The sequence below is a fragment of the Clarias gariepinus genome, chromosome 9 (genome assembly GCF_024256425.1).
Source record: "Clarias gariepinus isolate MV-2021 ecotype Netherlands chromosome 9, CGAR_prim_01v2, whole genome shotgun sequence".
Taxonomy (NCBI): Eukaryota; Metazoa; Chordata; class Actinopteri; order Siluriformes; family Clariidae; genus Clarias; species Clarias gariepinus.
In genome coordinates, this window is record NC_071108.1 from 9,930,614 (window position 1) to 9,943,937 (window position 13,324).

The 13,324-nt window shown below is 39.3% G+C and overlaps 1 protein-coding gene across 3 annotated transcripts in view; it reads right to left on the reverse strand.

The window, feature by feature from the left end:
- Nucleotides 1–13,324, reverse strand: part of celsr3 (cadherin, EGF LAG seven-pass G-type receptor 3) — a 70,981-nt gene that overhangs the window by 8,802 nt on the left and 48,855 nt on the right. For all 3 annotated transcript variants that reach the window (XM_053504889.1, XM_053504890.1, XM_053504891.1), the window contains exons 16-27: nucleotides 11,281–11,464; nucleotides 9,317–9,418; nucleotides 9,095–9,189; nucleotides 8,730–8,939; nucleotides 8,004–8,187; nucleotides 6,856–7,005; nucleotides 6,602–6,761; nucleotides 5,788–5,955; nucleotides 5,507–5,633; nucleotides 4,341–4,547; nucleotides 2,304–2,478; nucleotides 17–129 (exon numbers count right to left, since the gene is read on the reverse strand). In XM_053504889.1, coding sequence (XP_053360864.1) covers nucleotides 17–129; nucleotides 2,304–2,478; nucleotides 4,341–4,547; nucleotides 5,507–5,633; nucleotides 5,788–5,955; nucleotides 6,602–6,761; nucleotides 6,856–7,005; nucleotides 8,004–8,187; nucleotides 8,730–8,939; nucleotides 9,095–9,189; nucleotides 9,317–9,418; nucleotides 11,281–11,464 — 1,875 coding nt within the window. The remainder of the gene's footprint in view (nucleotides 1–16; nucleotides 130–2,303; nucleotides 2,479–4,340; nucleotides 4,548–5,506; nucleotides 5,634–5,787; nucleotides 5,956–6,601; nucleotides 6,762–6,855; nucleotides 7,006–8,003; nucleotides 8,188–8,729; nucleotides 8,940–9,094; nucleotides 9,190–9,316; nucleotides 9,419–11,280; nucleotides 11,465–13,324) is intronic.

The following is a 13,324-nucleotide window of genomic DNA, read 5'->3' on the forward strand; positions in this document are numbered from 1 at the left end:
GTAGATTTTGCCGTACCAGTATAACAATGACGATGGGTCCAGCAAAACTCCAGATAAGTTTATCATAAAGGGAGATCCAGCAGAAATCAGGGTTCCCATAACCCTCTGGGTCCAAACCCACAGCCAGTCCTAGAACAGAGATACATACTGTAAATGTCAAGAAATACCATATACTTTATAGATAAATTAATAAATAGTTTGTACAAAATATAAAAACTCCCCCTTTTTAAACACATGTTCTAATGTCTTGATCGTTTAAGAAATTATATAAATAAAATTTCTGGATAAAATTGGATAAACACTATAGGATTTTAGCTTAACTATATCAGCTTTTTTCTGAAACTGATAATTTTAAGGCTGGGTGCGCTGATGATCTGGAGACTAAATGAGTCAGTGATTATTATTCTTGTTAAAACATGCACAAGTCACGACATATGAAATGGCCGGTGCTGTAACTAAATAATAATGTGGCAGACAAATTTGTGGAATATCTTTATATCACGTAAAAAAAAAAAAATACAGACAAATTTAATTAAGAGAAAACTACATTTTTGTTTGTGCTTATAAAGCCATATTCACCACAGCTTATGATTTTTTTCCCTGTACATTTACTATGGTATTTTATGCTTACTACTGTATGTTTATTATATAGATCATTTAAGTCTTATCCATTTATTGTTACGTTAATGTTTAACTTGTTCCTGTTATCAAGCAGGTTATAATCACAGAATAACAATAGTTCCTGCACCAGCTTCTTCTTTTTCTTTCTTTTTTCTTAGCAAGGCTCTCCATCCTACAGACTTTTCTATGATGTTAAAGCATCTACAAATGCTAAATAAGCATCTCCTTAAAGATATCTATTTTTCTTAAAATAGTTTATTATTAGGCTTAGATTTTTTTCTTTTTCTTTTTGAGCATCTGCCATAACCGTCCCTGTAACTGAGCTGTTATTATGGAAATATAACAGATTAGACCAAACACATTGCAACAAACCTGTGATATTAATTACATTCAGCACTACTGTCAGGGTATGTCTGGATACTGTCTGCATATGTTTAACGGTGTGTCTGATTTTTCATAAAGCAGTTGGATTATTTGCATTCACATTGAAAGTTTGTTGATTAATGTTTTATTTCATTGCTTAACTTAAACAGCTTATTTGCTTTTTGGCTAGAAGGTGAGTTGTGTGCATACAGTACACAAGATAATTAACGTGTGTGAACAAAATTATAACTTTTCCCCATGAGATAATATCTTATTATTATTATTATTTTAAATCACACCTTTTGGCATTTTAGGGGCTCGGTATTGAGAGAAAAATTAATCATATCAATCAGATTTAAGAGCAGCAGTGTGGTACGGTATATACAGTATAACACTCATTCTCTCTTATTCTTTCTCTATATTAGATTCTCTGAGCAGGGTTGAGGAAAGCCTGGAGCCTATCTAACGGAGCTTAGGACCTGGACGGGATCTCTGGGTACAAGCACACACACACTCACGTTATACATTAATGGGTAATTTGGAAATTCCAATTAGCCTAATTTGCCCAACTTGGGACTGTGGGCAGAAACCAGAGCACCCTAAAGAAACCCACGGAGCACGGGGAGAACATGCAAACTCCACACACACAAACTCGAGGAGTGACTCGAACCACAGTGCTAACCACTACATATAATACATGCAAGTATAATAATACTATTATTTCTATATAGTCTAATTGCGATAGATAGATAGATAGATAGATAGATAGATAGATAGATAGATAGATAGATAGATACTGTAAAATATTTTTCTACCCATATTGTTTTATTCCATAATATATGGAATATATATTTATATAGAATAATATACCTATTCCATAAGTATTTAGAATAATAAACATAATAGGAAGCATAATCCGTAAAAATGATAAATATTATAATATTAGGTATAAAAGTAAGTAAGGTCTGAAGAAGACTTTGGGTAAATGCTAATTCAGAACTGGGGTCAGGAAGTCTTTGTGCAGTACCCACGGAGATTATGAGGATCAGGAGTCTCGCTCAAGGGTAAAGCAGTAGTGATTTGACCTCAGTAACCCCCTGCCTGCTGACTATCTCTCATGCATATAAACTTAAAAAGGTTAATATTATGCAAGTTCACTGGAGAGACCACACGCACCTTTGACAAATACTAATGAAACCTTAATCTCTACACAGTATTTGGCATTAGTTTACTCTTTTACGTTTTTGACCTCTTAAATCCTCAAGTCATCCCAAGTTATCTACTACAGTACCATACTGTACATGTGAATGTATATCTACCAGTAATGATAGCAGGCACTCCCCAGCCAATGGCGTAGTAAAACCTCATGGCTCCATAGTTGATGTTCCGGGCTTCAGTCTGCATGCGGTAAATGTGCAGAGCCTCCACAAACATCCAGGCAAATGCTGACATGAAGAAATAATGCAGCAGGATGGCTACCACCGTGCAGAGAAACTGAGAAAGAAAGCACAAGTGTAGAGAAAATAGGATGTCAGTCAGAATGCAGGAGCGTGACTTAATAACGTAAAATGGAACCTGTGCAGACGGTGAGAAAGTGGAAAATAAGGATATACCATTATGTCAAGGATGACGTGAGAATAAAAAAAAAAAGCCAATAAAATGTGTTTTTTAAATACACAGTTTGTAGGAGTACTGGAAATTAATTAGGTGAGAAGTACTAGGGATCATAATGAAATAAAGATGAAGTTAAAGAGACTCTATTGTTGCAGTATTACAATACATATACAAATTGCGATGCAACTAAATTATTTTGGTAGCTCTCAGAGACCAGCAGCAATAAAGAGAATCTAAGATTAAGACAAAAAGGATAATTAGACTAAAATATAAATATAAGAGCATATAGAATGGAATATACAGTATGTGAAGAATAATCATTAAGCAGAAAGTGCTGCACAAATTATGATGACTATATTTATAATGTAAAGTGTTTAGTGCATTAGCCGGATTATGATCCGAATATTAAAAGATTTATTTGTGCATCCTTCACAAGGAACATTGACACGAGAAATGTTGCATTCTTGAAAATCTACTTCAGAGGGAAAAAAAGGTATATCATATGAGAGCTTCCGAGTTTTTGTAAATTTATGTATAAGCACTCATGTCCACTAATGTGCACTTTATGCACAAATTTATTGAAAATTGATGACCTGAAAGCCCTGGAAGATAAAGTGCCTGTCAGAGAGGCTTTCTAGCGAAACGAACGTTAAAAATACACGCTCTTTTAACAGTGTGATATCAGAGACAGTAACCCAGTACATAGCTTAAACTGGTATCCATGCTGGTTGCCATGGTTACCTTTCAGTATCCCTGCATGTGGATGTCATCAGATGCAATGCTTTAAATCAGTGATGTGACTTTTGTTTTCATATTAGATTAAAGCATAATTAACTCTATTACTCGATTACCAGAGGTGGCCATTGCATGTTACCCCACGTAAATAGAGACACACCTTCCATTTTTAACCCAAATGGGTGGAGAGGGCAGAACGTACGAAAGCCCGTCATCCATCAAGCTGGCAGCAGGACTACTGAGTCTGTCAGACATTACATACTACTGTACGTCTGAATTACTTTTAATATGCTGCCATGGTACTTGTACTCCATTTGAGAAAATTCAAGCTGTGCACAGAACTGGTGCAATCGTTTATTGATGTTGAAATGTCACGAAAACTGCAATTCAAGCTCTGAAAAACTATTAATCATGAATGAAACGACAGACAATGATATCACGCTCAACCATCCTCACAAACCGCGGAGGAAAAGCGCGCATGTGTGTGTGAGTGTGTGTGTACTTCAGACAAAAGCATTTTCCTGAAGTCTGAGTCAGAGCGTGATATGTGATTGATGCCGCTCTCTGCGCCGATGGCTGCGATAGTAGCGTTTAAATGAATTCCAATATCATGCAGCATATCTAACTGTTGGTACGTTTGTATAATGAGCTGGGAAGAATGTTTACTAGTGTATGTCTAGAACATTAGATGGAGGTTTAATCATTTATACGTTCATAAGAGCATATATCACACAATCATGTAGTCAGTCCCTCAGACAGACAGACAGACAGACAGACAGACAGACAGACAGCCTCCTACTCGGGTTAGGATTAATGGATGGTCCAGTGTCCAGTCCTTCAAACCTACTTTACACACTTCCCCCCTGACTTAATCAAACCTTCAACCTTCTTCCACTTCCTTCCTTACCAACACTTCCTGTCCCTTACTCACCCGTTCAGTCCATTTCTCCCTCTACTACCTACCGTATCCATCCCTTCGTCCCTCCCTCGCTCCATCACTCGCTCACCTGTTGTTCGGTTTGGTTGATACCCAGCAGGTAGGTGAGCTGAGACAGGAATGTAGCAGCAGCCATATTGGAGTGGATGCTGCGCGTGTTCGACTTCAGTTCCCTCAGACAGGAGAGCACCGTAACCGTTAGCAACAGTGCCACCATGGAAACCGATAGAGATGTGTACGTTACTATGGCCAGAGTCTCCAGGTCACCCTCTAATTGCTGATCACCGATAAAGGAGGAGAAAGAGAGAAAAGGAGAGAGAATGATGATATGATTAATGATTAAATGAATGAACACCACAGTACTGTGCAAAAGTCTTAGGCACCATATTATATGCTGTACCAATTCTATTATATATGTTTATCATGTCTGCATAATTACGTACAAAATCACTCAGTATTTCCCTATATAACTTAAAAAGTAATATATATAAATACCATTACAGGAGAATATATACATGGCTGTAAAGAAAAAAAGTTCTGTAAAAAAGTAAAAAAGTTCTGGAATTTGCATAAAAATAGAAAGGAGTGAGTGTGTGACAAAGTTACCAGCAGAACTCATATTCTCCAGCATGCTCAGTAAAACCTAACAGCTGTTTTCTTATAAAACTGCACAAATCTATGTCTAAAATTGATTTTAAGCAATGAGTTTTTACTCCAAATATTGACTGTTTATTTTATTATTCTTTATAGAAGTTTACGTAATGTAATATTATGTAATATAGTAATGTTTTCAAAAGCATCTTTTGCTTATGCCATATTTTTGTATGTGCCCAAGACTTTTGCACAGTACTATAAGTAAAACAGCTGTTAGGTTTTACTGAGCATGCTGGAGAATATGAGTCTCTGGTATCCTTGTCTCACACACACTCCGTTCTATTTTTATGCAAATCCCAGGAGCGTACATCTGGAAACTGCTCTGTCTTGTACTATATTTCTTTCTTTACAGCCATGCATATATTCTCCTGTAATGTTATTTATGTATTACTTTTTAAGTTATATATGGAAATACTGAATGCTAAACATATATAACAAAATTGGCACAGCATATAATATGGTGCCTAAGACTTTTGCACAGTACTGCCACTTATTCAGCAATCATACATACATTATATTATGTATTATATTTTCTTATGTGGGCTGTGTGTGTGTGTGTGTGTGTGTGTGTGTGTGTGTTACCTCTCTTTGTGAGCTGTCCATTAACACTCCAAAGGTGCCGAGTCTATGGCACTGGCAGCGCACATGTGACATGTTTCTGTAGACAACACTGCAGTCCCTCACTGTCCAACAACCTCCTGCTGACACTCTACACACACACACACACACACACACACACGCACGAATAGGAAATAATATGAGCATCTTCATATAGGAAGACTGCAATTATATATTACAGTATAGCTTTCGAAACATTAAAACACACAAATCTTCCAATCATTCAGATGATGGGAGAAACTCACGGGCTGGTGTGGTTCCACTGCACACACAGAGGCTTGCTGCGGTTGCTTGTTTCGAGCAGACGGAACTCCAGCATGACGGGCGTCTCCAGGAAACCCTCCACGAACGAGTGGTTATTATAGACTGATACACTCACTACAGGAGAGTTCAGCACCGGGTGACGCGGCAACCTGCAGGTAAAGATAGACACACTCAGGGGTCAGGGGACTGTTTTCCCGCAGTTTCTTGCTTTATTCGGTTTTGATCGTTGCCCACCCACCCACTCTCCTGTTACATGACCTGCCACATGGGAAAGGTGGAGGCCATAACATGCTAAAAGCCAGCCAAGCTTTTCATTCTCACGTTCTCATTTTCATCAGCATCATTTTAAATTGAGGCGTAACACATTCGGAGGAAAGCGCTTTCCACCCTCTTACGCAATAGAGCTGCTGTGGTGACATGGGAATTTGTTTCAGTTGACATACAGAGGAGCTGATCTAATATTTCAAAGGCGTAAACAAAGGATTATGCTGTGGCAAAGAATTAAAGTCATGGCCACAAAGGATAAAACAATCAGAGCTAGCAGATTAATAGGCATCACACTCAATATCCAGCCTCCTGACGACGGGCAAAAAATAGTTATTCATTTTCAGAAATAACTTATGGACTTCTCCATAATCACGTAGGGCAGTAGTGTACTAAAAGTAGTGCCCTTCTGGGGCAGAGGTTGCTCATTCGTTAGGGTGATTGGAAGGTCCCTGGTTCCAACCCCAGCACCACTAATGTTAAAATCCAAGCCGGATATACCCTGAGACACATGCAGACACAGACACACACCTAACTCCCCGACGGTCTGTGTGGTATTTGAGAGGAAGGGCAGCTCCCATGCTGCGGTATATCAGGACGATGACGATGGTAAAGGGTGAATTATTCGGCCAGCCCGATCGCCGTGCCGCTGGCACCTCTGGGGTCTGATTGGCCTGTAGACTCGACGGGGCTGAAAAGAAAGCAGGCAATATTTAAAGCAATACAAAACAATGTGTAACTAGAAGGTAAAAAGGGTGAGCTTTGAGTACACAGTGTATACTTACAGAAGTTGCGCTGTGGCACCAGGGAACTATTTGGCAGCACCACATGCGTGTGCGCATCCCAAAGAGCCTGCCCGCGAAACATGGAACTGTGATAGCGAGGAAACCGTTTCTGTGCGTGTGTGTGGTTCTCCACGCGGTCCACAGTCATTACTGCAATTAACACAAACACAGCTAGAGTTAGTATCAGGGCCAAGGTTGGAAATGGCAGGTGAGTTTGTGTAGTGGTTGGTGAACTTGCTTAATCTACAAGCCTACCAGCTTATTTCGATGCACACGGTTCGATTCAGTAATGCAGGAAACGCGATGGGAGCAGTCCTGCGTTCTAAAGTTCAGCAGGAACCTTCTGCAGGAACTTACATTGTTCTTGCGTTCCAGGTGACACACTTCATGGTCATTGTGCAGAGCAAGAAAAGTTATAACGACTACATGCACCAGTCAGACTTAACGAAACCCGAATTATCCCTTTAAACCAACAGCAGGGGGCCTTAAATGAAAATGAAATGTGGACCTTTGAGTATAGGACTAATATCTCAATATCCACACTTTTGATTTTACATTAATTTTTGTAATTAAGTTAGCAGTTAATAATAGCCAGTTAAAAAAGAATCAGGCACAGTCTGAAAATTAAGTGATGAAAATAACTTCTGCCTAGCAGCGCTCTGGATGTCAAGTCTGCATAGTCAGAATACCATGACCTTATGGAGTAATAGAGCCTTTTTACTTAAATAATCTCTTACTGTATTATTTTACGCGGTGTTAGAACCTTCAGGTTAAAACAAGAAAGTTACTGGTAGAGTTTGAAATACACCAGCTTCATTGAACCCTACAAGGTTCATTTCTAACCCTGATCTGGATGCATATTCGATTGCATGATATACAGTAATGCACTGTGCATAAGTCTTGAGTCAGCCCATATTTCTTTACAGACAGTGAGAAACAGATGATGACAGATGATCACACCGGTGATTAGTATACTGGAGATGCTGAATGCTAAGTGGTTGGAACAGACGAGAAGGAAAACGAGGTTGCTGTGAAGTTGTTACGGTACATAAACAACCAATTTTATAATCTTTAGACACTTTTTGGTGACCCAAGACTTTTGCACACTACTGAAGCAAGTGTATAAAGTGTGTGTGTTCAGGACTGACCTATATTGGGTGCCACCAGGGCTACAGGATTGAGGTAGGTGTGTTTGGTGTTCCGGGCGAGGGTGTGTGAGTATTGCTCTAACAGATCGGCCACGCCCGCTGCTCCACTCTGAGCTGAACTCTGAGACCTCCACAGTCCTGCGGTGCTGGGGCTCAGTAACACACTGCATGCTCGCAACACGTTCTGTACAAAGAGAGGAGAGGGATAAGTGAAGGAACGGGGGGGGGGTGAAGGAAGAGAAATCGGTACAATAAAGAGGAGAGAAAAAGGAGAATGATGAGTTAAAACTAGAATGGGAAGAAAATTGAGAAAAACAGCAGGACAGATGGAGGAAACAGAGGCAGAGAGGCAGAGAGTTTAAGAAAAAAATGTGAAATCAGGATGTGGTTGTTAGTGAAAAATGTGCAAAGGAATCAGGGGAGAAGGATGACAAAGAAAAGACATGAGACAAACAAAGTAGAATGAGCAAGAAAAGGAAGCAAGGAGAAAAAAAAGGCAAAGAAGAAGTACAAACCAGCAGAAATACAAAGAGAATGGGATAGAAAAAAGGAAATTTAAAAAACAGACAAAGACAGAGAGAGCAACGCAGAGAGACAGAACCAGAGACAGTGAGACAGTCAGAGAGACAGAAATATAAGAACAGGGACCTGTAGAGTGAGAGAGAGAGAGTGTGTGTGTGTGTGTGTGTGTGTGCGTGTGTGTGTGTGTGAGGTGTAGATTCTCACCTCGGTGAAGTGAGCATCCTGCGTGGCCGTTAAACCGAAACCTGTCTGGGAGTTCTCAAAGGTCAGAAGGCGGGACAACAATCTCTCTGCAATTTGGAGGTCGTTGCCATAGAGACGGGTTGTTGCCTCGGTGACGTCACGCAGCTGATGGGCCAGCTTCTTTTCAGTAATGGTGTTCAATATGGTCTCATTCCTTTCGACGGCCTCCAGCTGTTTATGCACACACACACACACACACACACACACACACACACACACACACGCACACACATACACATGTATAAGTAATCCTACGGGAAATGGATGTGTATTGGGAGAGGAGCACATACTATATATATGTGTTTGTATCAGAGTCGATCTCTTACCGCTGTGTTGAGCTCAACAAAAGCAGGGGAAGTGCAGTTATAGAGATCAGGCTCCAGCCAGCCTCGGTCGACATCACAGTGACGAATAGCAGCTCCTACAACAGAGTAATTATCGCAATTAATTAATAACAATATGTCATGACATCACACACCTACATATTCCACAGTTATAAACAATCTGCTTGAACCAGGCAGCGCAGAAACCGGGACACAAACGCTCACCTACTGATCCCTTGGGACAGGGCACCACAGCTGGCATGCTGAACTTGGTCCGTGGCCACCAGATGCCCATGGTGATAACCTTCGGACAGCCATCGTAGATCACTGTGGAGCGCAGAGGGATAAATTGAGTGTTGCTGTAAGTGATAAAATGGGCTTGTGTAATAAAATAAGTGACAATCATATCTTGTTCCATGGTCGTTCATCAGCAGTGCATTTAACTAGTATATTACATTACTGCAAGTCTGCATTCGCAGCCTCTCTATCTCAAGGCGCTGACACTATAAAATGTGTGACAGTGTCTTTTAGTAAATAATAGATTTCGAAAATGTAATCTATGTATCAGCCATAACATTAAAACCACCTAGGTTTTGGGCTCTCTCTCTCTCTGTGGGTGTGCTACGGTGTCTGGCACCAGGATGTTGGAAGTGGATCCTTTTGATGCTGTGGGTTGTAGAATGGAGCCTCCATACAGTAGATCGAATGTGCTTGTCCAGGGCCTACCTACTGCTTGATCTAATTGGGATAAAGTGAATTTAAAATCCAGGTTGGTGGCCATAGTCTTTCTGCCCACTGCCATGTGCCGAGTGCCTTGTGCAGCAGGCTGTAGTGCACTGAGTCTTCTGGTGTCTTTCAATTGAGATCAGCATCGACCTTTTTTATCATTTGTGCTACATTGGCTATGTATTTTAGATTTGCAAATTTAAATTAATATTAGGGCTGCATGATTTGATTAAGAAAAAGAAATCACACTGCGATGTACATTAATTATGAAATGTACCATTTATTATTAAAATGTATAGTATAACTATGCTAAAAGCAAATAATGGCACAAATAGCCTCATAAAATTGATGATTGCTAAAATGTATTTAGCATCTTAAAATTTGTTTAAAAGGTAAATGAAACTTCTTTTGGCTGCTCGCAGTAAGTGGCTGCCACTGCACACCATCTGATCCACACGAAAACTCAGCACATGCTAGATCCCGGATGCCCTTCCTGACACAACCCTCCCATTTTTTCCTACCAGGGCTTGGGAGCGGCACTACATGCAGTGGCTGAGTAGTATGGGATGTGGCAACCCACCGACGATGGGGTTCGAACCCGAATCCTGAGATCTCCTAATACTTTATTATTATTGACAAACTCCTGACTATGCATATACTACATGGAATAATTTGCAGCCTTTTGTAATTAGATAATTGCACAGGTCCTAATCACGGTTTTAATTTGAATGCAATTAATTGGGAAGCACATAGCAAATACCCATAAAAGTAAATCAACTTAGAAATCCCATTTACTATACTTAAACATGCCATTAGCAACCTGTAATAATGTTAATGTTAATATATGTCTTATCTAATCATACTATATGTTCTAATGTATACATATTTCTAAAGCAAATAAAAGGAGCTGATATTATTCACAGCTTCTATACAGTACATGATAACACATTCATTGATATTCTAACACGTTTCCACTGCTCTTTGTCAGGTGACCTATTTTCTGCTACACCAATATGCACCAAAACCTTCAACTTCTGGCTGAGTTTTTGTGCTTCTATTTCGAACATGAAAATAGAGTCGTATGTTTTATGTTACATGATAGAAAATGTAACATTTAAAATAAATGTATTCCCCAGTATGATGGATTAATATTAACTAAAAAAAAAAAACACTATTACATTATCCATTTAGAGAGAAAATAAGAAAAACTATACAATAAGATGAGTGAATGTCTGCACAGATGGAGACGAGGGCACAAAATCCTAAGTGTTAAATTAACTTTTTAACGTACATCTGGATTTATTTTAGTCTTCTTCTAAAGTAATTTAACACTGGTGCTTTTTATTGCATGGATGAATGAATAGCTGGAGCACCCAAAAGAAGTTGGATTAAATGTGTGTGTATGTGTGTGTGTGTGGGTGTGTGGGTGTGTGTGCGCGCACGTATGTGTCACTTTGTCCCACCTTCGCAGCCAGTCTGTGTGACCTCAGCGAAAGGGTTGTCACACATGTTGCACTGCCGTCCAATCACCCCCGGCCTGCACTGGCACTGGCCGCTCTCTGGGTCACAGGAGCGTGTGAAGGAGCCCACCGGGTAGCAGTCACATGGCAGGCACACGTCGCTGCCCCGCCGTCGGTAATGGAATTCCTGACACATGAACGGCAGACAGGTCTAGTTAGGTATGGATGCACTTGTTTTTAACTAAGAAAATAACTGATCATTGATATGGGAGGATATATTTATTTAACATTATGTAAATGTATTGAGCTCCTTTGCTCAACTTTGCTTGTTGATTACATTTATCCATATACATATTAATCCCTGTCATACTTATTCTATAATAACTCAGTGTTAGCGGCCTAAGGCCACCCAGTAGTAATTAGTATTTATCAAGCAGACCTCCACCTGGGGTGGGCATTTATATGCATTAATTTACTCGCTTGAGCGGAAAAATTTCTCCACAGTGTGGAGGAAAAGGATCTAAATATTCCAATGCAATCACACTTTTGCTTTTAAATCAGCAATTTGTTGTTTCCACACTAAATTAATGTCGTAAAACCATTAGGATTAACTGATAGCAATTTTCCTGGTGTTGATTGTCCATACTGCCATTAGAGAAATGAGCTGTGATGTACTGTACAGTGCCCCGGAGTGGTGACATCATATTTTATTCTAGTTTGTTTGCCATGATAAATTCAAACTGTATCCAAAAAAATATGTAATGCATAACTCTTACTGAAAATGTAACTGTATCTTGTTCACACAAGTTAAGGAAAAAGCAAAAGACATGAACTAATTGTATTAATAAAAAAAATTAACCAACACAAATTGTATTTTGTGCACATGGACTAACCAAAATGTAGAAACAAATTGTATCCTTTTTGTATAAATTAACCAAAACCTAGGGAACAAATAGTATTTTGTATGCATGAACCAAACACCAAAACATAGGCAACAACAAATTACAGTATACGTATAAGTGAAATATGTATGATTATATTTATGCATATACAGTATATGTATAAATAAATCAAATCGTGGAAACACCCGTACCTTGTGTGTACAAAAATTTACCTAAAAACCAAAATGTGGAAACAAATTGTGTGTGCAAAAAATCCCAAAAACGAAAACATAAGGAACAAACTGTATCTCGTGCACCATAATTAAACAAAATGTGGAAGCAAATTGTAAATTGTGTGCACAAATTAACCTAAAAAACAAAATGTGGGAACAAATTATTTCTGTTTATGCAGAATCAGGATAATTCTCCTGACTGAGTTACTAGTGATGAGTTCAGTGATGAGTAACACTAACAAACCTGTCCTGCTACAGTACATACTGTGTGTTATTCTGAACTGTGTATAAACTGAGAAAACCTTTTTATATGAACTGTACCTTATTATCATAACTGTATGCACAGTTACATTAACCCGTTTCTTACAAGACTTTCTCTTCATTTCCGAACATTCCCGACTGTCAGTAGTTTCCAGTCAACATTATGTACAGTATAGCTTTAATACCTTATGTACTAATAGTGGTGCTTTTCTACACTGCAACAAATTAAACAAATCATGCACCCTGGACTTTGAGAAACCTTTTTTACAAGATAAAATGATTTCTTAAATCGATTCCATAGCAGTACTAAGTTATCCTGAATGAGAATATGAGTAAAATAACCTGAGCTCATTTATAAATCAGCAAGCTTAGCCTAGTCTGCCTCTGTATCGCTGACACTTAACATGACTTTAGGCAGAGTAACGTCTCGGAGCGTAACTAATCTCTCTTAATTAAGGCTTCACGCATGTGAATCAATTACCATATGCCTTACAGCCCGACACTGCAACCAATTACTCTGCACATGTGCAATAGTGTGTGTCTATTGGACTCCAATGGCTACCACGACACACACTCACACACTAAAGTGGTCCGGTGACTGCCAGCGCGGACTCTATTGACACTGATTAGGTCAGCAAGGAGGTGAAGGGAGTTGTGTGCTGCAAGCAAACC